The following is a 24063-nucleotide window of genomic DNA, read 5'->3' as shown; positions in this document are numbered from 1 at the left end:
TTGGCAACCAGAAATGGAACAACGCCTATCCTTAAAAGAGCCCTTGGATATAAACCCAAATCATAATGAAATCAAGTATTAGCTCCAGGAGGAGTTAGCTCCCTTGATCTTTTAAAACAGACTAACGTAAATTAAAAAATGAAAGAGAATACACACAAAAATAAAATTCAGCTTTTTTTTTTTTACATGGTGGTCACCACTTATCAAGGCCTGGAAGCCACTCAGGGATAACGGTTATTGCAAGTACAGTACGTTAGTGTGGAGATTTGATGAAGTGTTTACTTAAGGGGGCGGTTCATTAGGAATTTGTTTACGTTGGACTTGAAGACATCCAAGTTGTAGTCAGGTGGCAAGCAGGCAGATGGAACAGAGTTCCATAGGCGTGCAGTTCTAAGAAAGAAGCTTTGTTCATGGAATCCACGTTTTGATTTAGGCACAGATAAAGAGTGGGGGTGTTTTTTGTGAAAGATTGGCGAGGGGGGACCAGAGATTGGAGTTCAGACGAGCACCTGCCATGGAAATAACGATAAAACGAGGATAGGCTCACAACGTCTCTTCTGTGGGAGAGAGGTTTGACAGTAGAGAAAAGGGCATCCCCCACTAAGCCACAAAATCTATTTTGTACTCTGTCAAGGCAGGATAGGCTGTTTTTAGCAGCTACTGCCCAGATTTGGCAGCAGTATTCCATCCTTGGATGTACTTGGCTTTTATATAGATAGAGAATTGCATCAGTAGTGAGATATCTTCTGGAGCGACATCTTTCCAGCGACCTTGGCAACAGACTTGATGTACATGTTCCATTTCAGATCAGCTTGTCAAAACATGGGGTTTCTCCTAGAGGAGAGCCATCCATTTCAATTGATGTCAGATGGGGATCAGAGCTTACATTTATTATAAAAAAAATTTGGTTAAGAATTACACCTATATTAAAAAACAAAAATAAAGAACATATGTATGCATGATGAAATGGAAATATCATATTCCAAATATCATGTCAATTAATAAAGTAGTTTTATTCTTAAATAAAAATATCAAATTTTATGAGCATCTAAGGAGTGATCGTCTCACACACCATTTTGAAAAAAAAATCTCAAGGGAGGTAACTCAACAATAATTCTTATTAACTAGATGTATGTTGTAATGCCCATTAATCGCTCAAAAATGATTTTATTTATAAAAAATATAACTACTTGATCAGTTTACGATTTTTGGAATATGTATAGCATAGATGTGTACAGCAAGGATTTTTCTTAATTTTTTTTTTTTTTTTTTTTTTAGTATAGGAAGAATCCTGGACAAGAAGCAAACTTTTTTTGATAAAGTTCCAATGAATTTAAGATTTTTCTTCATATTTCTTCTTATACAGACAATAAAGAATTTTATTTGCATGTAAAAGCATGTTTTAAAACAGTTTGTCTGATTATATATATATATATAGATATAGATATAGATATAAAAATATATATATAAATGTAATTCTTGGTTCGTTCAAAGTCGATAAAACCATATTTCTACATTACCAATTTATTTGAAATTTTCAGAAAATCTATCTGTAAACTCAAGGAATGTTTGCATGTTATTAAAATAATTTAACATTGCGAATTATAAAAATATTAAATAAAATAAAAATATTTTTTCATAACCTCGAGACTGTCCGCGCATAATATTTCAGCTTGAATGAAACTCCTCTAGAGTTGATCCAAAATGCAAAAAGGTTCTTTAGATAGAATGTATTCCAAAATAAGGCCAGCGTGACAATGCATATAATCCGATTAGAAAGTTTTCACAAATCCGATCGGAAAGTTTACAAAACAGCTGAAACAATGAAAATTGTTTTTTTCTGGGCAGTGCAGTAGTCCAAAGAGAAGTCTCTCCCTAGTCAAATGGGACCTAATAGTAAGAAGAGAGAAATCCAAAATGAGAATCTTCATTATCGGCTTAAAAAGAATATATATATATATATATATATATATATATATATATATATATATATATATATATATATATCTATAAAAGTGAACGTGTCTGTCTGTCTGGGTACATTTCCCTACGCAATAACTCTGTCAATTTTTAGTCTATAGACTCGAAATTTGAAATACCGGGTACTGAGATTTGGGAAAATCGATGTAACGGGTGTCAGCCAGAAATTGGGCTGTTAAGGGGTCAAATTTCAACGATTTGACCTTTAAGAACTCTACCAAACTCCTCCGACAATTTTGGGTCTAGACACTTGAAATTTTAGATATAGGTTCCTTGAACCTGGATCTAATTTAATAAAGTGATTTGAGCCCGAAACTATAAATTTTAAGGGGTCATAATAGGGGTCAAATTAAAAAAAAATTAACTCTTTTTTTTTTTTTGCTCAGCATACACCTCCAAACACCCGGGCAACGCCGGGCTGAAATGCTAGTATATATATATATATATATATATATATATATATATATATATATATATATATATATATATATATATATATGTTTATTCAATTATATACATAATTAATAAATTGTATTCATATTGGTATATATTAACATAAAATATTTTATTTGATTTTGTATTCATTTATTCTTTATAATTAGTCTATATTTATTTACTTAGAAAATATTGATAGCGGTCAAATCTATAATGTATGTATGTATGTTTATTTTTATACAAAACTAATTATTAAATCTACTAATTTGTATATGATAATAATCATTGATTAATTAGATATAAATTTTGCATACCTATAAATTTTCTTTCGTTACATGTATAAATATCTATATATGAATAGGATAACGTGTTTTAACTTATTTTGTGTGTCACATTTACATCCGAGTGACTGTCATTTAATTGTTATGGACTTCCATTTCTAGTAATAAATAATTTTACCAAATATTCTTCATAATTTTGGTTTTTGTTTCGATTAGAGCTGATGGCAATCAAGTCATTTATTTTTTATGAATAATTTTACCAAGAATTCTTCATACGGTTTGGTTTTGGTTTCGATTATAGCTGAAAAAAAATCAAGTTATATATATATATATATATATATATATATATATATATATATATATATATATATATATATATATATATACTGCAGAGGAGTATGGCTCCGAAACACGCATGTCCATAGATTACTGTTTTTAAAAATAATAAATAAATAAATAAAAAATATGTCCAAATAAAAAATGGGTAACTTTCTAAGAAAAACACCGGATCATGTATCTAAAACTAAACGAAACTTCCATGAACAAAGTTTCTTTCTAAAAAGTATTCGTCTGTGGAACCATGGAGCTACTTTCCAGCACACTATAGCACAATCATTTTCAAGTCCAATGTTAACAAATTCTTGTTCAGTCACCTTCTTAAATCTAATTTCTAGCATTGTTACAAACCATCACATTGTTTCACTGTCCTTACTCGTTATACCTTATCCTTGAGTGGCCTATGGGCCTTAATAAGTACTGGCTCGTTAGAACATAAAAAAAGTTATCACAGTGCACAACCCAAGAAAGGGGGCATATCTAGCCATTCAAAGAGAGACTATTTCACTGTATCACAGCACTTCAGTGTGGCTACATAATGTCTCAGATAAGATTGAAACTCTACTGTTTTATATACATTAACACGAGACATAGCCATATGTATTCTTAATATCTTAGTATATATACATAACAAAAGGTTAACAGATATGTTAAGAAACATTTAAGCAAAAGTTGCTAAAGTGTTTTAATATATTTTATTAATTCTTTGTTCTCATCATAAGCTCTATATCCTATTTAGTTTTATTGAGCTTTTACATCTGGTTAGGGTTACTTTATAAATATTAAGTCTTTAATATCTATTACATATTTTAAATTTACTATTTTGGAATATCTTTGTGAACTTAATTGTAATTCATTTTTCACACACACACACATATATATATATATATAGATAGATAGATAGATAGATAGATAGATAGATAATCTTATCGATGTGAGCATGTGGCATTGTATGTTTCAAATACTGATCTCATTAAAAACATAGAACCGCAATAGGAGGCATTGGACTAATGATGATCAATTCTCTGCAGATAAGAGCCTAGCATGTAGGATGTGCCAGAAGACTTGCAGAAAATATTCCGATCTGTCTCATCGTATGAAGTCGCATGAGCATCCTGAATAAATGATGCTAACCATGCCAATTTTGTGAGTGTAGAAAACTTGCAAGAGAGATTGAAAGTCTCTAGCTGAATTCAAGAGTCATTATCATTCTAGAAAATTTTAAATGCCTACTAAACACTATCCTTGTCTAGGGTCTCTCTGGACAGGTGTTCGTCAAGACAACCTAGGATGCGGATTCTTCCTCTTACAAGTAACCGTGACCAAATATTCAAAATTAAATAGTATCCGCTGCCCAAATAAGATCTCCTCACAATGGCTATCTCATTCAGGAGAATGGTGCACCTTTTCCAAATGAGGTTGCCTTTAGTAACAGTACTAAAAAGGATACTCCCCCAAACAAGATGAATTCTTATCCTGGAATCCAGTAAGATGAAGAGACCACCAAAAAGATATATTATGACAAAACTAGTGGGGAAGAGGGTTTAAAATATGCTTAAATATGATATTTTAATTCATCCATATTTCGTATTATTATTATAGAGTTGTGATTTCAAAAGTAAAAAAAAAAAAGGATTTAGGTGCCATCAGTTGGAATCCCAACCGAAACTGCAACATTCAAAGCTGGTTACGTTACCACTACACCAACGTGACACGCATATGAACCAATTAAAAATTAAAAATGAACGATGATAAATATACAAAATGTATAACAATTTTTTCAATTTTGACCCATTTTTAACCCCTTAGAAACAATTTTAATTGGCTAAAGACCTATAAAAGAATGGCCCATTAGGGTATATTTGAATTCAACAAATTAGATCAGAGAAAATATAATTGTTTGAAGTGAATCTAATAGACATAATAGGTAATCATTGAAGTGAATATATTAACTAGTTACAACAGAAATGGTTAAAACTCATATATAAGTAGAGACTAATCATTTGAGGCCCCTATTGCCGCTCTGTAACTTTTAGTTTGGATATAGAGTTTGAAAATATGGAGATACACATATAGCCATTTATATATTAGACTAGTGGGGATACCTGGCATTGCCCGGGTGTGGTGATAAATCAAAACAAAACGGAAAATAAAGAATAAGCGAACGTAATAACCCTGTTTAAATATTATACAAAAAAAAAAAAAAAAAAAACGAACGTGATGCAAAACAAAGAATAAGCGAACAATGTTAAAACTTCTTAAAAAAATCGGAAAAACAAAAATAAAAAAAAACAGCGAACGTCATGGAAAAAAAACAAAACATTAAAATGGCATAAATAACCCTGTTGAAATATTAAAACTTTAAAAATCAAAAAACAATATATATCTGACATCGCGGCTCGAACGTGCAATCTTAAGATAACGACACTGCTACTATACCGACTCGTCTATGACTGCCTGAGCGAAATAGAGTTAATTTTTTATATTTAAACTAATTCAAGAAAGAACATTTTTTTTTGCGCATGTGCGTATGGCAAAATTGTCATGAAGGAACGATTTTTTGCTACCCTTCCCTGTAGAAAAGTGCCTAGTTGAAGGTGAAAGAATTAATGTTTTTAGCCAATTTTTCAACATTTGTCGTCCGAAGGGTCCAGCTTCAAAATGAAAATCCATCACCTCTGTTGAAAGTTTTGCGAGACATACAAATATACATACATACATACATTTAAACAAACAGGTGAGATTTATATTATAGACTAGCAGAGTCGCCTGGCGTTGCCCGGGAGTTTGTTGGTGTGTGTTTGAGAAAAAAGAAAGGCAGGCTTGAATCCGAAGCCTTGAGGCGAAGGCGGAGAAGAAAGTGAAAGAAAACGTGATATCTTACCGCGACGCTAAGAGTGCAGAGGAAGTAAGAATGGTTGAAATTAAACGATTAAAAAGTTAAGTGAATGAGTTCACACAGGTGCGTAAATTTAACGAGGTCAAACATCATGCCACACTTTACTTTGGCTGCAAGCCAGTTTCTGCGTATTTGTTTGTTTCCCCAAGATGTTGGGGGAAACCAGCTCCCCATAAAAAGGGGAGTGTCCAAATGAATAGCAATTGTCTGATATGGAGGGTTTTTCCACATTGATCAAAGCTTATTGCTTTCTGGACGTCCCTGGAATGAATACCATGGAAATGCAATTTCTTTGAATACTTTCGCTTTATTTATATGAAAAACACAAACATGCGAGAAGACAGAATAGCAGGAATTTTATAAAATAAAAGTCGCTCAAATAAAAGATAGAGACAACCTCTTTTTGTAAATTGGAGATATTATAATCTAGGGAGTATATAAAAAGTTCTAAAAAATAGTAACCCCGCTCTGAGCGCCACCCCCGCCCCCCAAAAACTTTTGCCGGACATAAAAAAGAAAGCACACACACTAAAACACATTTTCGCTTTTATATAATAGACTAGCATGCCTGGCGTTGCCTGGGTGTTTGTAGGTGTGTGTTAAGAAAAAAAAAGTTGTAGTGGGCAGGTAGGCTTGAACCCCAAAGCCTTGACGCGAAGGTGGAAACGAAATGGAAAAAAAGCCTGAGACCTAACCATCTCAGCCACGAGGGGAGAGGAAATGATAAGCGTCTTAAGTTAACGTTTATAAAGTGAAATTGACAGGTGCGAGCCAGTTTTCGCTTTTTTTTATACTGAACAGCATAACGAAAACGCGGCGATCGAAAAAATCTCGAAAATAGCGCGTAAACGTCTGGCAAATTAAAAACAGACACGACCCCCGTACTTAACTCGTAGATATTATGATTTAGACGTGATATAAAAAGTTTTAAGAAGGAGTGAGCCGACCGAGAAGCCCGGCGAAAAAAGCCTTTGGCGGACATACACAAAAATGCACACACACACTAACACACATTTTCGCTTTTATATAGCGGGAGGTACCCGGCGTTGCCTGGGTGTTTGGAAGTGTGTGTGTTACAAAAAAAATGTTGGCCGGGTGTTTGGAGGTGCAAAAGAAAAAAAAAGTTTTAGTAGGACGGTAGGAATGAACCCCAAAGCCTTGACGCGAAGGTGGAAACGAAACGGAAAAAAAGCCAGGCACCTAACCATCTCGGCCACGAGGGGAGAGGAATTAATAAGCGTGTTAAGCTAAGGTTTATAAAGCTAAATATACAGGTGCAAGGAAGTGGTCTGATGTTTGATCTAGTTTTGCGCTGCAAGCCAGTTACTGTGTCCCCATTCTCCATCATTCGCTTTTCTTAGACGCGGCGAGCTGGTAAAAGGTGGGCAAATTAAATAGAGAGGCGAGCCCCGTTGTTAAGTCGTAGATATTATAATTTAGACGTGATATAAAAAGTTTTAAGAATGAGCGACAGCCTCGAGAACCCGCCGGGAAAAAGCCTTTTGCAGGCATACACAAAAAGCGAACATACATACATACATACATACACATTTTCGCTTTTATATATATAGATTAACTGATAAATTAGTGAGAGGAAAATTAATGTTTTCAACTTAGTGCTTGAGAAATGAAGGTAAACTTTAATATAAAACTTCCGGTATGTATGTATTTCATGTAGCGATCAAACGTCAGCAACAAGATTTCTGAGAACATATCAGAAATAATCTTGCTGAAATTAAATTAAGTATTACTGGAAGACATACCCAACGTTGCCCGGTATTAAACTAAACGTTCAAATTCCTTTTAAAAAAAAATGAAGTGAAGATAACGTAAAGAAACTAAGACACGTGCATGCGAGTATTATATATTTTTTTGTAAACAGTTCACCCCTTGTTATTAAAAAAAAAAAAGAAATACTCGAGCTGAGATCAAAACCAAAACCTAAAGACAGTCAAGTATGATAACCATTAAACCAGCTTAACATGGTCCTTATAAAATGTTTTCAAACCTACTTATTCTTAACATAATGTGAACGATTTACACATGCGCAGCCATGAAACAGTTCGCAAACAGATAAAGATCTGATGACTCTCAAGTATCAATTTTTCAATTTTGACTTCTTAGCAACCATTTTTTCCGAATGAAAACCGATTAAAAACGTTTCCACGTGTCTGAATATATATAACACATTTCAAGTTTGTAGATCAAAAATCAAAAATTTGTTGAGTATATAGGTTGAGAAGTGCCCTCACAAACACATTTTCACTTTTATAGATATATAGATCATACTAAAGCTGAGTTAATCAACGTTTGTTTCCATTAGGCTTTTTTTCCAACAGATTTATATCACACAAAATACATGTTGAAATATTCCTTAATTTTGGGGACTGGATTATGTTTGGGAATTTTTTTTTTTTTTATAATTCCATTTTATTTGTTCCAATTAGCTGAATACAGCATAATCACACTGATATACCAGTTCTGGTTCGAAGTTAAGAAACATTTAGCCTGACCAGTACAAAATGGGTGACTATTTGAAAATATTAGGTGCTGTATGTTATCGCCCCTTTATTGGGATTTATACGCTGACTGTGGACTACATATGGATTTGTAATTCCCTATGAACTTTCACATTCGGTGCAAGGTGCAAGCCTGATGGTGAACGAATACCACAAAAGTAGGATTACCAGTTATTCAAATTAGTTGTACATTGTAATGATTTCAACACTTGACCAATTTCTTACTAAATGCCTGTCTATAACTCTCTTCCGCACTCACTAGATTCTTGCTTGATCTTCTATCATTTTACACTTTCTCTCTCTCTGCTTATTTAAGCATTTAAGATCGCTTGACAGATATTTGTAGACATCAGACTTGAAGATGACTATACTGTAGTTAATTGAGATATTTTAATCTGTTAATAGTAAGGAAAGGAGTAAATTAATTTGCAATCCTCAAAATTTGAAAGAAATTTGGAAGCATTTAAACTGCTGAATAAAAAGTAATTTCTGGCTTTTCAACTCTGAGCAAATCCTCACATATTAAAAATATTTAAAGTTTGAAAGTTATTTACTTATAAGCAATAATTTTAAAAGTAAAGATTAAAACAATGTTATCTTAACAAAATTAGTTATAATTTTATAACAATTTGGTTCCAGTTATAATTTGGTGAATAAACAATATGGTAAGTTCATTTTGAAAATCATATTAGAAACAAAATAATAATTTAGTTTAAAAAAAAAAAATAACTTTTAAAAAAAATTTTTTTTAAAGTTATTTAAAAAAAAAATTTTTTTTTAAAGTTATTTTTAAAAAAAAATTTTTATAAAGTTATTTTAAAAAAAAATTTTTTTAAAAGTTATTTTAAAAAAATTTTTTTAAAAAGTTATTTTAAAAAAATGAAACAAAACTGACAATATAAACCTCCCGGGCAACACCAGTACATAAAACTAGTTGTTCATAAAGCTAATAAGAAAGAAAAAAGGTCCTTGTCCAGAATTCCTCTTATGTTAAAAAGAAAAATAGAGAAAAATTTGTATGGTCTATGTGTTATATAGAGGTTTTATTAAGAGAGTTTTAGAGAGAGTTTGTCGTTGACTTAGAGAGAGATATATTACAAGTGATGTCGTGTAGAGAGAGTTTTATTAAGAGAGTTTTATTAAGAGAGTTTTAGAGAGAGTTTGTCGTTGACTTAGAGAAAGATATATTACAAGTGATGTCGTGTAGAGAGAGTTTTATTAAGAGAGTTTTATTAAGAGAGTTTTATTAAGAGAGTTTTAGAGAGAGTTTGTCGTTGACTTAGAGAGAGATATATTACAAGTGATGTCGTGTAGAGAGAGTTTTATTAAGAGAGTTTTATTAAGAGAGTTTTATTAAGAGAGTTTTAGAGAGAGTTTGTCGTTGACTTAGAGAGAGATATATTACAAGTGATGTCGTGTAGAGAGAGTTTTATTAAGAGAGTTTTATTAAGAGAGTTTTATTAAGAGAGTTTTATTAAGAGAGTTTTAGAGAGAGTTTGTCGTTGACTTAGAGAGAGATATATTACAAGTGATGTCGTGTAGAGAGAGTTTTATTAAGAGAGTTTTATTAAGAGAGTTTTAGAGAGAGTTTGTCGTTGACTTAGAGAGAGATATATTACAAGTGATGTCGTGTAGAGAGAGTTTTATTAAGAGAGTTTTTGTTGTGAAGGAACATAACTGGCTATACACCGGTTACAAACTGTATATATATATATTGGACTGTTTGGCAGACAGCGGCAGACAGCGGCAGACAAGCAGTCGCAGTAAGACGGATAGTCTTACGTGTTGATTATCAGACTTTCTTCCCCATACTTGTTACTATGTACTTCTATTTACCTTAGGCGAGCAGCCTTACGTTTCTGTATTATAAATAAACCCCATTACACATACCACTCGGTGTAACTCACGTTTGTCTTTATTTCCTAAGTATTTAGGAATATAACAATGGCGACGAAAGGATGTTCTTTCTCTTAACAGAGATAAATTACCGTACCAAGGACTGTGTACAATGCAAGGATTTTTTGTGTTACGAAAAAAACAAACTACACAAGGATTTTTGACCACGTGCGTCAATGAATTTAAAAATTTTTCCTACCTAAAGTAGCGAAAAGTACGGATTTTTCTTCGTAAAGAACTCACAAGAAATTATAGAAACATGTTCAAGGTAAAGTGGAATTTATATTTATTTTGACAAGTAAAAAAAAAAAAAAAAAAAAAATGGTCGCAAGTTGAATTCGAAACTACACTAAAGGATTACGAGTTTCGAAAGAAAAAATATAAATACAACGACTATTGTACCATTTTATGCCACGTGGGAACGGCAGCCATATATTTTTTTGGGGGGGGAAAATTAATTGTTTGTTATTGCCTTTATATAAATAATTGGAACTATTTGTCGTGGGAAGTAAGAAATATTTTGTGTATGAACTTACGTTGTTGAAAAAAAAAAAAAAAAAAAAAAAAAAAGAATTATTTTACAAAGCCTGTTGAATTACTATGGATGAACTTTGTTGAAACGTGTTGTGTCTGCATATTGCTACTAATTTACGATATACGTAAATTTACGATTTTTCGTTGGAATTATTGTGTAGAATTCGAAAAGACATTTTTGTACTAGAAGCTAACATGGAACAATTAGCAGAGTTAACTAAGGCTCTAGCCCTTAGCATCCAGGAACAGACAAAAATGACTCAACAATTTTTAGCGCAACAACAACAACAACAACAACAAATTCAACAACAACAGCTACAGCAACAGCTGCAACAACAACAAGAAAGAACACAAAAAACTTTAGAGGCACAACAAGAACAAACAAACATACTACAACGACAAATGTCGACACAGCAAAAGAATTTAGAAAAGCTAATTCTAACGTCGACCGGGAAGAAGACTAATTTTTCTGCCGAGGGTATTTCAAATTCACTAACGGAATTTCGTTACTCCCCGGATACTGGTGTTACTTTCCCTGCATACTACAGAAGATACGAAACAATTTTTACGAAAAGATGTTTAGACTGGACCGATGAGGAAAAAGTTACCCTGCTACTACAAAAACTGGGTACTGATGAAAACACCAAGTATGCAAATCTAATTCTACCAAAAAAACCGGAGGAGGTTTCGTTCGAGGAAACAATTAGTACCTTGTCGAAAATATTTGATAAAAGGGATAGCCTATTTCACTCTAGATACAAATGTTTGAACATTCAGAAGGCAGAAGCTGAAGACTATCTAGAATATGCTTGCACTGTGAACTGTTTATGCGAATCATTTAAATTGAATGAAATTTCCGCAGACCAATTTAAATGTTTAATCTTTGTACAAGGTCTCACAGCACCAAGGGACAAAGATATACGTTCACGGATCCTAACAATTATGGAGGCGGATCCTAACATAACATTGCAAAAAGTCACTGAAGAGTGTCAACGTCTGATTAACATAAAGAAAGACAACACTCGCATTGAAGAGAAAAATATTTTTAAGGTGCAGCAAGTAAAAAGGCAAGGGACCACAAGAAAGTCCAGGTTCCAAGAACACAGGATCCTTAAAGGATACAAAGACCCAAAGCTAAAGTGTAAATGTTGTGGTAGTTTAAGACACAACAATAAGACCTGCTGGTTTAGGAACAAAATATGTTATGAATGTGGTCTCAGAGGTCACAAGGGAACATACTGTGCCCAGAAGAAAAGACAAGGGACCGATAATGTAAATACGCTTCGCATGAATAAAGAAAAAAGCTGCGAAAGACGGAAATATGTTGATGTTCGGATAAATGGACATCTGGTTACATTGCTTCTGGATAGCGGTGCAGATATTAGTATTATAAATGAAGATATATGGAAAAGGATAGGTCGACCTGAATTAACGAAAACCAGAAAGACGGCGAGAAGTGTGTGCGGCAAAAGATTAGAGTTCAAGGGAGAATTAAAATGCAAAGTGACATTCGCTAACCAGACTCATAAATCCAAAGTGTACGTCGTACCAGGAAAGAATACATGCCTGTTTGGGGTAGATTGGATTGTCCTGTTTAATTTATGGGAGAAACCCATAAATTCGTTTTGTAACGTTTTAACTGCAGAAAAAGCAAACCAAAGGGAAGACTTCCTGAAGGATTTGAAAACTGAATTTCCCAATGTTTTTGCCGAAGGACTAGGACTCTGTATTAAGACAGAGGCAAAATTTGAATTAAAAGAAAAATGCCACTCCAGTATTCAAACCTAAAAGGAATGTGCCTTTTTCAGCGATGGACGCAATCGAAAAAGAGTTGGATAGACTTCAACAACTGGAAGTCATTGAAAAAGTTAACCACACAGATTGGGCAAGTCCAACCGTGTATGTAAAGAAAAAAAATAACAGAATAAGGGTCTGTGGAGATTTTTCAACGGGTTTAAATGACTGTCTATTGGACCATAATTATCCCCTTCCGTCCGCAGAAGATCTGTTCTCTAAGCTTAACGGAGGAAAAATTTTTTCTAAGATAGACCTCTCAGATGCTTACTTGCAAATTAAGATCAGCGATGAATGCTCCAAATACTTAGGCATAAATACTCATAAGGGCATTTTTAAGCTAAAGAGGCTTCCTTTTGGATTAAAGGTTGCTCCTGCTATTTTCCAGCAAATTATGGACACGATGCTGGCAGGGTTGGAATTTTCAATGGCCTACCTTGACGATATCCTAATTAAAAGTGAAAATTTGCAAGATCATAAGAAGCATGTAAAAGAAGTATTCAAAAGAATACAGGAATTTGGTTTTAAATTGAGCCCAGAAAAATGCGATTTTTTTATGAAAAAAATTAAATATCTAGGTCAAATAATCGACAAAGAGGGTCGAAGACCGGATCCACAAAGGACTGAAGCAATTGAAAAGATGCCTGCTCCAGATTCAGTGACAAAATTAAAATCGTTTTTGGGATTAGTTCAATACTATGCAATTTACATCCCTAACATACATAATTTAAGAGCTCCTCTTAACGAGTTACTGAAAAAGGGTGTTAAATGGAACTGGAATAAGGAATGTGAATCTGCTTTCCAAAATATCAAAAGATGTCTACTGTCAGACTTAGCATTGGCACATTTCAATCCAGAAAAGGAACTAATACTAGCAACGGACGCCAGTGATTACGGTGTTGGCGCTGTATTACTTCACAAGTATGAGGATGGTAGGACAAAAGCTATCGCCCATGCTTCAAGAACGTTGGTTGCAGCGGAGAAAAATTACAGCCAAATTGAAAAAGAGGCGCTGTCGATAATATTTGGAATTACAAAGTACAATCGATTTCTCCATGGATGATCTTTTATTTTGCAAACCGACCATAAACCCCTACTTACCATATTTGGATCAAAGAAAGGCATTCCCACACATACTGCGAATCGATTACAGCGATGGGCTGTAACCCTCTTAAACTATCAGTTTAAGATGGAACATGTATCCTCAAAAAAGTTAGGACACGCAGATGCATTATCACGGTTGATCCCTAAAAGAAGCGAAAGTTTCGAAGAAACGGTAATTGCTGCGCTTAAAGACGAAAGTGAATGTACAAGTTCAATGTGTAATATGATACGTGAACTTCCGGTAACTTTCGAAAAAATAAAAAAAGAGGCAGTAAATGACATTTTCATTAAGAAAATGAAACATCAATTGGGATGGATAAAAAAAAATAAAAAGGTAGATCAAACAACGCCTTTTTCCATCTGTGAAGATGTGCTCATGTATGGTGAGAGGATCGTAATTCCACTAACGTTACAGAGGAAAATTCTGAAGGAATTTCATACAGGTCATCCGGGCATTTCGAGAATGAAATCCCTTATGAGAGGATATGTGTACTGGCCTGGTATGGACAAGGAAGTTGAAAAATGTGTCAAGACATGCAGAGGATGTCAATTAGCAGCTCGAGATCCTCCAGTAAAAACGACGCCATGGCCAAAGACGGACCTACCCTGGTCACGTCTGCATATTGATTATGCGGGACCTATAAATGGTTATTTTTACTTGATTATTGTAGATTCTTTTTCAAAATGGCCAGAAATATTTAAGTTTAGACATCCAACAGCAAAAAACACTGTGAGTGCGCTTAATGAAATTTTTAGCCGTTTTGGAGTGCCAAAAACCTTAGTGAGCGATAATGGAACAGCATTTACTGCTCATGAATTCAAAGAATTCTGTGACTCACTAAATATTCTACATATGACAACACCTGTGTACCATCCACGATCGAATGGGTTGGCCGAAAAATTTGTAGATACGTTTAAAAGGGCACTTAAGAAAAATCTTACTACGGACACAGACGAACAATGTATTCAAACATTTTTAGCAATTTACAGGGTGACACCAAATCCTAATAATAATGTCAATTCTTCCCCGGCTGAGCTAATGTTTGCAAGAAAGATAAGATCTGTCTTCGATAGGCTGCTACCAGAGAAAAAGAAAGTTTTCAAAAAAGAAAACCTTAATACCAAGTGCTTCTCCCCAGGTGAAAATGTATATTTCAAAAATTTTCAAAATGGACGAAATCAGTGGGTTGAAGGTATTATCAAAAAAAGGATTGGGAGCATGGTCTATACCATCCAAGGATTAAGTTTTGTCTGCAAAAGACACAGAAATCAAATACGTCCCAGACTGTCTCCAAATGTGGAAGAGACACCAATGGAAACATTGTGCGATATTTTTGATATACCAAAACCAGCGTGTGTACCGCAAACAATGAATATTTCGCCTGAACCGACCATACGGGCTGGACAGAAACCTTTACCCCGGGTAACGCTGACCAGAAGGAAAAGCGCAAGAAAGAGAAAAGTTACCAGGAGATTAAGCCCTGACCCTAAAAGGAAGAGGTATTTAAGCTAAAATCAGGAAGATTTCAGCTTCAGGGGGAGGTGTTGTGAAGGAACATAACTGGCTATACACCGGTTACAAACTGTATATATATATTGGACTGTTTGGCAGACAGCGGCAGACAGCGGCAGACAAGCAGTCGCAGTAAGACGGATAGTCTTACGTGTTGATTATCAGACTTTCTTCCCCATACTTGTTACTATGTACTTCTATTTACCTTAGGCGAGCAGCCTTACGTTTCTGTATTATAAATAAACCCCATTACACATACCACTCGGTGTAACTCACGTTTGTCTTTATTTCCTAAGTATTTAGGAATATAACAGTTTTATTAAGAGAGTTTTATTAAGAGAGTTTTAGAGAGAGTTTGTCGTTGACTTAGAGAGAGATATATTACAAGTGATGTCGTGTAGAGAGAGTTTTATTAAGAGAGTTTTATTAAGAGAGTTTTATTAAGAGAGTTTTAGAGAGAGTTTGTCGTTGACTTAGAGAGAGATATATTACAAGTGATGTCGTGTAGAGAGAGTTTTATTAAGAGAGTTTTATTAAGAGAGTTTTATTAAGAGAGTTTTAGAGAGAGTTTGTCGTTGACTTAGAGAGAGATATATTACAAGTGATGTCGTGTAGAGAGAGTTTTATTAAGAGAGTTTTATTAAGAGAGTTTTATTAAGAGAGTTTTAGAGAGAGTTTGTCGTTGACTTAGAGAGAGATATATTACAAGTGATGTCGCGTAGAGAGAGTTTTATTAAGAGAGTTTTATTAAGAGAGTTTTAGAGAGAGTTTGTCGTTGACTTAGAGAGAGATATATTACAAGTGATGTCGTGTAGAGAGAGTTTTATTAAGAGAGTTTTATTAAGAGAGTTTTATTAAGAGAGTTTTAGAGAGAGTTTGTCGTTGACTTAGAGAGAGATATATTACAAGTGATGTCGTGTAGAGAGAGTTTTATTAAGAGAGTTTTATTAAGAGAGTTTTAGAGAGAGTTTGTCGTTGACTTAGAGAGAGATATATTACAAGTGATGTCGTGTAGAGAGAGTTTTATTAAGAGAGTTTTATTAAGAGAGTTTTATTAAGAGAGTTTTAGAGAGAGTTTGTCGTTGACTTAGAGAGAGATATATTACAAGTGATGTCGTGTAGAGAGAGTTTTATTAAGAGAGTTTTATTAAGAGAGTTTTATTAAGAGAGTTTTAGAGAGAGTTTGTCGTTGACTTAGAGAGAGATATATTACAAGTGATGTCGTGTAGAGAGAGTTTTATTAAGAGAGTTTTAGAGAGAGTTTGTCGTTGACTTAGAGAGAGATATATTACAAGTGATGTCGTGTAGAGAGAGTTTTATTAAGAGAGTTTTAGAGAGAGTTTGTCGTTGACTTAGAGAGAGATATATTACAAGTGATGTCGTGTAGAGAGAGTTTTATTAAGAGAGTTTTAGAGAGAGTTTGTCGTTGACTTAGAGAGAGATATATTACAAGTGATGTCGTGTAGAGAGAGTTTTATTAAGAGGGATGTTGTAAGACTCAGAGAGGGAGATGTTGTAAGGGAGATTGTTCGTTCTGTGTTCGTCTTATGAAGGAATTCATATATATTAAAATGCTCATTCTTAGGTTAATAGATGTGTTGCTATGGAAACTCTTAGAGGGAGGAGGTGTTCAGACATTGTGTAGACAGTCTTAGTGTAGATATGAGATGTAGAGTTCACATTGTGGATATGAGATGTGTATGTCACGACATTTTATAACATAGACATATAATAACAATTCAATTTACCTTTTTGTAGAATCACAACACAAGACGACGTTTTACAAAAACACATGATGGTTTTATTTCTTCACGACCGGCCGTGGTTTTCTCATCAAGATTTCAAAGCTTCACATATTAAGTTTAAAAGTGATCGTCTCGCTTCTAGACGTTCGAATTTCAAACTCCAGACTCTCTCTGAGTTTCTCCGCTTCTGTCTCCTCAACTCTAAAGTTTTTCTGTCTATTTCTAGAACTTTCTATTTTCCATGACGTCATACACATGTTAAAACATGTGCCTTCTTTCATGTGTTCTGGACATGCGTGTCCACAACTTTTCCTTTTTTTACAAAAGGAATTTTAACCTATATATCTAATTTATTTAACCCATATTTTATTATCCACATTCTTTCTAACAGTTGAATAGTTTATTTATTATTTATTTCATCAGAATTAACAATTTACTGGACATTCCATTTAAACCTATTGTTCTTTAAAACTTATATCCAAAGTTCGATTTCTGCTTTCTCTCATTTTATTTTCATTTTAAGTAATCTCTCTATTTTTATACTTACATGAAAAGGGGACAGCCCTTATCATGTAACATATGTACCTGTGATGGAAAAAAATATTATACACACAAAAAAAAAAAAAAAATCACATAAATTGATCAAATGGTTTTATTTTTATATAGAACATCGGTTTTAAGCAGATTTGAGTTTTCCACTAGCTCACCCCTCCCCATGTTAAGAATCTTACAAGTTTGAATTATTTCAATTTATCTTTCTTGTTCCTTCAAACTGTTTTCAAAATGGCATCATGAGATTGTCTCTTGTAGTTTTTGATTTTCTTATTTCAAAACAAAACTACTTGATCAATTACATGATCCATCCATCCATAGCCTTGAGCCTCTGGAGGGACATAGGCCATCCACAACTTTGTAAATGCTTTTGTAGCGAGGAGTTCTTTTTTCGGGGTGAGGGTGCTTAACTTTGCTTAACTTTGGTGATCTGGCAAGAACTAATGTGTCAACATCATTGTACCGTACATCAACTACATGATGTTTGGTGTATGATATTTTATTTTGATTATAGGTATGTACATCATACATATGCTGTGTGCTAGTAATGCGGTACTGATTTGAACCCAACTTACTTGTGTCAGGTTAGGACACTTGTACAGTTTAGTCAAGACATTAAAAAATAAAAATATCGAAAAAAAAAAAAAAAGGTTATATTGTATGTATCCGTTTTGGACTGAAGATCTCTGAAAAAAAATTTCATTTAATTTGATCGAGTAGTTTTTTTTTTTACAGCAGAAAAACACGTTCTTATGAGAGCGTGTTGAAGTCAGCCATTGTAAAATTTGCTGAAGCTGACCACCATGCCATGGGGAGATAACTCAATTTAAAGTGCGGACACTCCCTTCTCATCTTTAATTCTAGCTTTTCTTCCTAAAAATCGAACCTTTTGCTCGGTATCATAACAAATTGTTTTTTCGCTGTAAAAAAAAAAAAAACTACTTGATGAAATTAAGTGAAATTTTTTTTCAGAGAACTTAATTTCATAACGGATACTTGAAATATAACCTCTTTTCGATATTTTTCATTTTTTAATGTCTTGACTAAACTGTACAAGTACCCAGGTAAGTGTAGAGCAGTCAAAGGGGTGCCGCTGACACATATCAGATTCAATGACTTCCATTGACAATACGTGCACCTGTACTGCTAGAAAGTGGGTCAGTGTGTTTTGGATGCAGGCTGGTTAACAGGGTCCCCCACCCCACCCGCATACACACTATAAATAGAAATGCATATGGGATATCTTGGAGTAGACAGTCAATCAGTCAGACTTGATCGGAGATGGAGTTAGTTTCGAGACTAGGAGGGTCAGACAAAAGATGCGGCAGCGAAAACACAAAAAAGCTTAAGTCAGCAATGCAAGGGGTCCCTAGTTCACACATAGATGAATAAAGAGATCCTCGCCATAAAATCAGCTTCTGCTTAGAATAGCACGTCATGTAGATATATCATTTAAGGGTCCTTAAGGGGGCTCGACCACATGTATACACACCAGGCTATAAAAATGTATATAAACCGTATATATAAGACTTGTATATAATGAAATGGGAACAGATGCGCACGGGCGAGCCTAAGGAAACTATATACACAAGACAATCACATAGATGACATTAGGACACGCACGCACATGATAGAGCAAGACGTAAAACGACACGATTGCATAGCAAGCACAACATAATACAGATTTTCCTTTGTCTTTTGTTTTTAACATCGTGGAATTCTGGACAAGCACCAAAAATAAAATAAGTAACTTACTTTTTCCAAAAAAAAGTAGAAAATGATATTCTTACTTGCAGGTAATCCAAATTCTAACACCACGTGATCCTCTGGCTTAAAAAGGTTGGAATCCAAATCCCGACTTCCAGAGTTGGAATAATCTTCACCAAGTTCATTAAATTCCTCAGGAATATCTGATTCTTCACTCTGAAGGAGAAAAGCAAAAAAAATTAGAACTAAAAAAAAAAAAATCTCAAATAACAATGTTTGAATTTCTTGAACAACTTTTGAGCTGGAAATATTCTTCAAAATTCTGTTTTACAATACCGTCATTCAGAGTAGGTGATTTGAAGACTTCCAGAAGCAATGTCATGTAAAAACTTTGATATAAAAATATTCTTTTTTTTTTTTTTTTTTTTTTTTTTTATTCAATTTTCACCCCAAACAAGGCACAGTGCCACTTTGAAGCAGGGGGCTACTATTAGGGAATTAATTAGCGGGGTCATTATGAAGGGAGAAGAGTAGAAAGATGTTTGTTAACATTACACTTGAACTTCTGCATATCATTGCAGTTGGGAAAGCAGAATCCCGGAAGGGAGTTCCAAAGACCCGCAGTTCTGGGGAAGAAACTATTGGAGTAAAAGGCTTTCTTGCACCTAGGGATCTCTACTGTAAAGGGATGAGACTTAGTAGCTTGTCGGGTTTGTCGGGGGTAGTTACGTCGGGGAGGTACAAGTGTTTGCAGTTCGTCAGAGCATTCACCATTAAAGTATTTGTAGAACAGGCAGAGGGATGCAACATCTCGTCGATGGGACAGAGGTTGAAGCCCAGATGACAGTTCAGGACCTATCAGGTTTGCGACTCTTTTTTGAACCCTGTCCAGGAGCGAGAGACAAGCAGCAGATGCACCAGCCCAGATGTGACAACACTACTCCATACATGGGCGAATGGTTGCCTTATAGAGGTATAGGATACTGGCAGGCGTAAGTAGTTTTCTAGCACGGTAGAGGGAGCCAACCTTCCTTGCAGCAGCCTTGGCAATGCTCTCAATGTATCTATTCCAGTTCATATTCCCTGTAAACGTTAGGCCGAGGAGTTTAAAAGAAGTACTTTCAGGCAATGTGTTCTTGGCCATTGCTATTGGTGGTAGAGAAGGTTTCTTGTAGTTATTGAAGGAAACAAGGTTAGTCTTAGCAGCATTGAATGAGACCAACCATTTTTGTCCCCATTCCACTACGGATTGGAGGTCATCCTCTAGTGTTTCTGCCATTTTCTTGGATATGTGTTCATTTGTTTTCCCCTCATATCTGTTATAGAGAGTGGTGTCATCGGCAAATATACCCATCTCCGAAACAATATTATCAGGGAGGTCGTTTATGAATATCAGGAACAATAGAGGTCCAAGGATAGACCCCTGAGGCACTCCCGCATTTATGTCATATTGTTTGGATGTACGTCCGTCGAGGACAACTTTGATTTTTCTATTACTTAAGAAGGATTTAATTACGTTATGAATTCTTCCAGTGATTCCATATGATCTAATTTTCCTTAGAAGACCATCGTGCCATACCCTGTCAAAAGCCTTAGATATATCAAGGACCACCGCTCTACCCTCCCCTGTTTTATCCAATGAACGGTATATACGTTCAGAAACTACAGTTAAGATATCTGCTGTTGAACGGGCTTGCCTGAATCCATATTGTTTGTCAGTCAAGAGTTTAGCAGCTGTTAGGTGCTGGACTAGGGCTTTATTAACTAAGGACTCAAATATTTTGGCGAAAAGCGGGAGGAGGCTAATGGGGCGATAATTTAGTGGGTCAGTTCTTTCACCAGAATTCTTGAAGACTGGTACCACAGAGGCGGTTTTCCAGCAGTCGGGAAAACAAGATTCGTTAAGGCATTTATTGTAAAGTTTGGACAGAACTGGAGCAACCTCGGCAGAGCATTTTTTTAATAGCACAGCCGGGATGAGATCTGGTCCACATGCTTTAGAGGTGTCTAGGTTTTTTATAATAGCATGTACCTGAGAAGGGGTGATTTTCAAGTCGTCAAGTGTGGCGTCTGTTCGCAGAGGAAAATCAGGGAGTGAGTGGTGCACCGAGTTCAGTGTGGAGTTTGAGGCAAACCGACTGGCAAGCAGATTAGCCTTGTCAGTTGCCGTGCAAGCAACCTCATGATTGTTTGTTAGTGGGGGAATAATTGACTGTCCATTATTAACTACGCTGTTGTAGATTTTCCAAAAATCCCGGGTTCCTAATTTCTGTGCTTCGATGCGCTTTCTGGTGGTTTCAGAGTAATCTGACTTAGCTGTGTCTATCACTCTCTTACAATTATTTCTAGCTTCTATAAACTTCTGTTTATTTGAGCTGGACTTATGTCGGTTGAATCTGCGGAACGCATGCTGCCTTTGACAAATGGCAGCTGCACAAGCAGAAGTAAACCATTGGGGGGAGTGGGGCTTGCTATAGTATTTCCGTGCGGGAACATGTGCTTCAATAGCAGTTTTGAACCATTCAGTTGTCTCATTTGCACACTGTTCCGCTGTTTTCTGTTTTAATTAAAAATAGTTAATCTTATTTTTTTTTTAATATTTTTTTTACAAAAATAAGTAATATTTAATTATTTTTTGCATAAAATGCATAAAATGTTGATTCATTGTTTTGAATTTGTTTTAGTATTATAAAATATATATTAGTATTATAAAATATATATTAGTATTATAAAATATATATTAGTATTATAAAATATATATTAGTATTATAAAATATATATTAGTATTATAAAATATATATTAGTATTATAAAATATATATTAGTATTATAAAATATATATACTTTATGATTTATTTATTGATTTCATTTGTTTGGGGGTTTTTTAAACTAGAAAAAAATGTTTTCACTGTTTTGAATTTGTTTTTAGTATTATAAAATATATATTTTTTCAAAAAATAAAAAATTCTTTATTTAAATAAACGTAGAATAAAATGTATTTTTTGTATTATTAAAATAAGAAGAAAATTGAAGAAAAAAAATCTTAAGAAACATAAACCACACATATTTTATGTAAAATGTTGCTTAAGTAATTTATTTTTTAAACTCTACGACACCAAAACAGTGAAACAATAGGATTTTATTTATTATTTTATGCAAAAAATAATATCACTTATCTTTGTAAAAACTATTTTAAAAAAGAGTAAGATTATTTATCTCTTCTTCTCTATATTAATTAAGTAGTAACTCTAAAAGAGTAAGCCATGTTTAATTTCAGAACAGTTTCCGATGGTTCGTTGTTCTACACAAGTCCTGGGAGTTGACTGGTTTGCAGTAGACAGTTCTCAAGTTGGAATCCACAGAGCAAAAGATTCTTTCCGTATTGAGACGAAGAAGAAAACATATGCAAAATTGCTACAGAAAAGGTTTAATATTTATGGAGCAATTCTGGTTTCTGATTGGTTGGTAGCAGAACGTGAATTAATTCGATTCGTCAGTTCCTAGCAGCATCGTTTATAAATAGAATCTCCCGTGCGAGATCATACCCTATTATAGTAAAAAATATTGTAACAGTAACAATTTTTCCTTTACCATTTTCAAAATAATAGGATAAAAAAACACTTCCTATGCAAAACTTTTACGCACAGTTCCTACTAAAGCGTGTTTTTAGTCCACAACACATACATTTTAACAAATCTTATTTTTTTCGCCTGGTGGATGTACTCTCTGGAATACATAATCTCACTGAAAGAGTAACATAGTCTTTCACTCTGATGCAAATCTCTCCTCCTCCTCCTCCGTAATCCGAAATCACTGCTTACGTTTATTCATAGCAAGGCTCTACAGACAAATTTATCTTTAACTGACCTTTGACAACAAAACATTTTCGTTTACTAGCCAAATAGAAAAGTTACTAGTCAAATCCACATGATTTTTAGAATATGACATCTTCGTTCTGTGATGAGTACGTACATCATAAAGATTTTTCTGGTTATTTTTTAAATAAGCGTAATTCTAAACATGCACTGAATTATATGTTGAGACTTGAAGGTATATTCGAATTTCTTCAGATGTTTTTTTTTTAAACATTCGTTAAAAAAAGAGTATATTGTTCTATTAAACCTTTTGTTTAAATAATTTGACTTTGCTTGTTTTATTAAAACAAAAAAAGTTGGAAGATTGTCGCGAAAGAAACACAATCACCAAAGATAAGCATTTTATTATTTCTAGTCGCCATTTTAAAAAATCACTCGCAAATGCGACTGTTTCACTCGCAATGTAGAGCCCTGCATAGGTTTACTTAAACCGCTATGCCTTATATGCATACATTTAAATACCACACCACTATTCAATACACCTGAATGTAACACTCACATAAAACCGCCGCGTCTAACATGTGACAGTTCTAATGTGATATATTACATATACTGCTTTGCAACAATGGAGGATATATTGGCGAAACTCTGACACATTTTTGAATCCGCCTAAACAATCATAAGACGACAATCAGACAAAAATCCCCCACCCCATTAGCAAACCACTTCAATTTACCTGGACACACTATAGACAATATTACATGCCTACTAACAGACTCAAATTTCCCATCAACAAAAATACGAAAACAAAAAGAAATACAATTGATCATCCGACTAAACACTCATAAGACAGCTCTTAACACAAACCTTGGCCAACTTAAATTCTACAAATACTTCAAAAAATAATTAAGTAACACAGTCACCTACTCATACATATATACTTATACGTATGTA

The 24063-nt window shown here is 34.2% G+C and overlaps 1 protein-coding gene across 3 annotated transcripts in view; it reads right to left on the bottom strand.

The window, feature by feature from the left end:
* LOC145249553 (katanin-interacting protein-like) overlaps window positions 1–24063 on the bottom strand; it is a 648058-nt gene that overhangs the window by 558949 nt on the left and 65046 nt on the right. For all 3 annotated transcript variants that reach the window (XM_080111227.1, XM_080111229.1, XM_080111228.1), the window contains exon 9: window positions 19379–19511. In XM_080111227.1, the coding sequence (XP_079967353.1) occupies window positions 19379–19511 (133 nt within the window). The remainder of the gene's footprint in view (window positions 1–19378; window positions 19512–24063) is intronic.

Source organism: Euprymna scolopes, chromosome 28, assembly GCF_053919585.1.
Source record: "Euprymna scolopes isolate OS-2025 chromosome 28, ASM5391958v1, whole genome shotgun sequence".
Classification (NCBI taxonomy): domain Eukaryota; kingdom Metazoa; phylum Mollusca; class Cephalopoda; order Sepiida; family Sepiolidae; genus Euprymna; species Euprymna scolopes.
The sequence above is the reverse complement of the archived record's forward strand: the minus strand, read 5'-3'. Positions and strand labels throughout refer to the sequence as shown.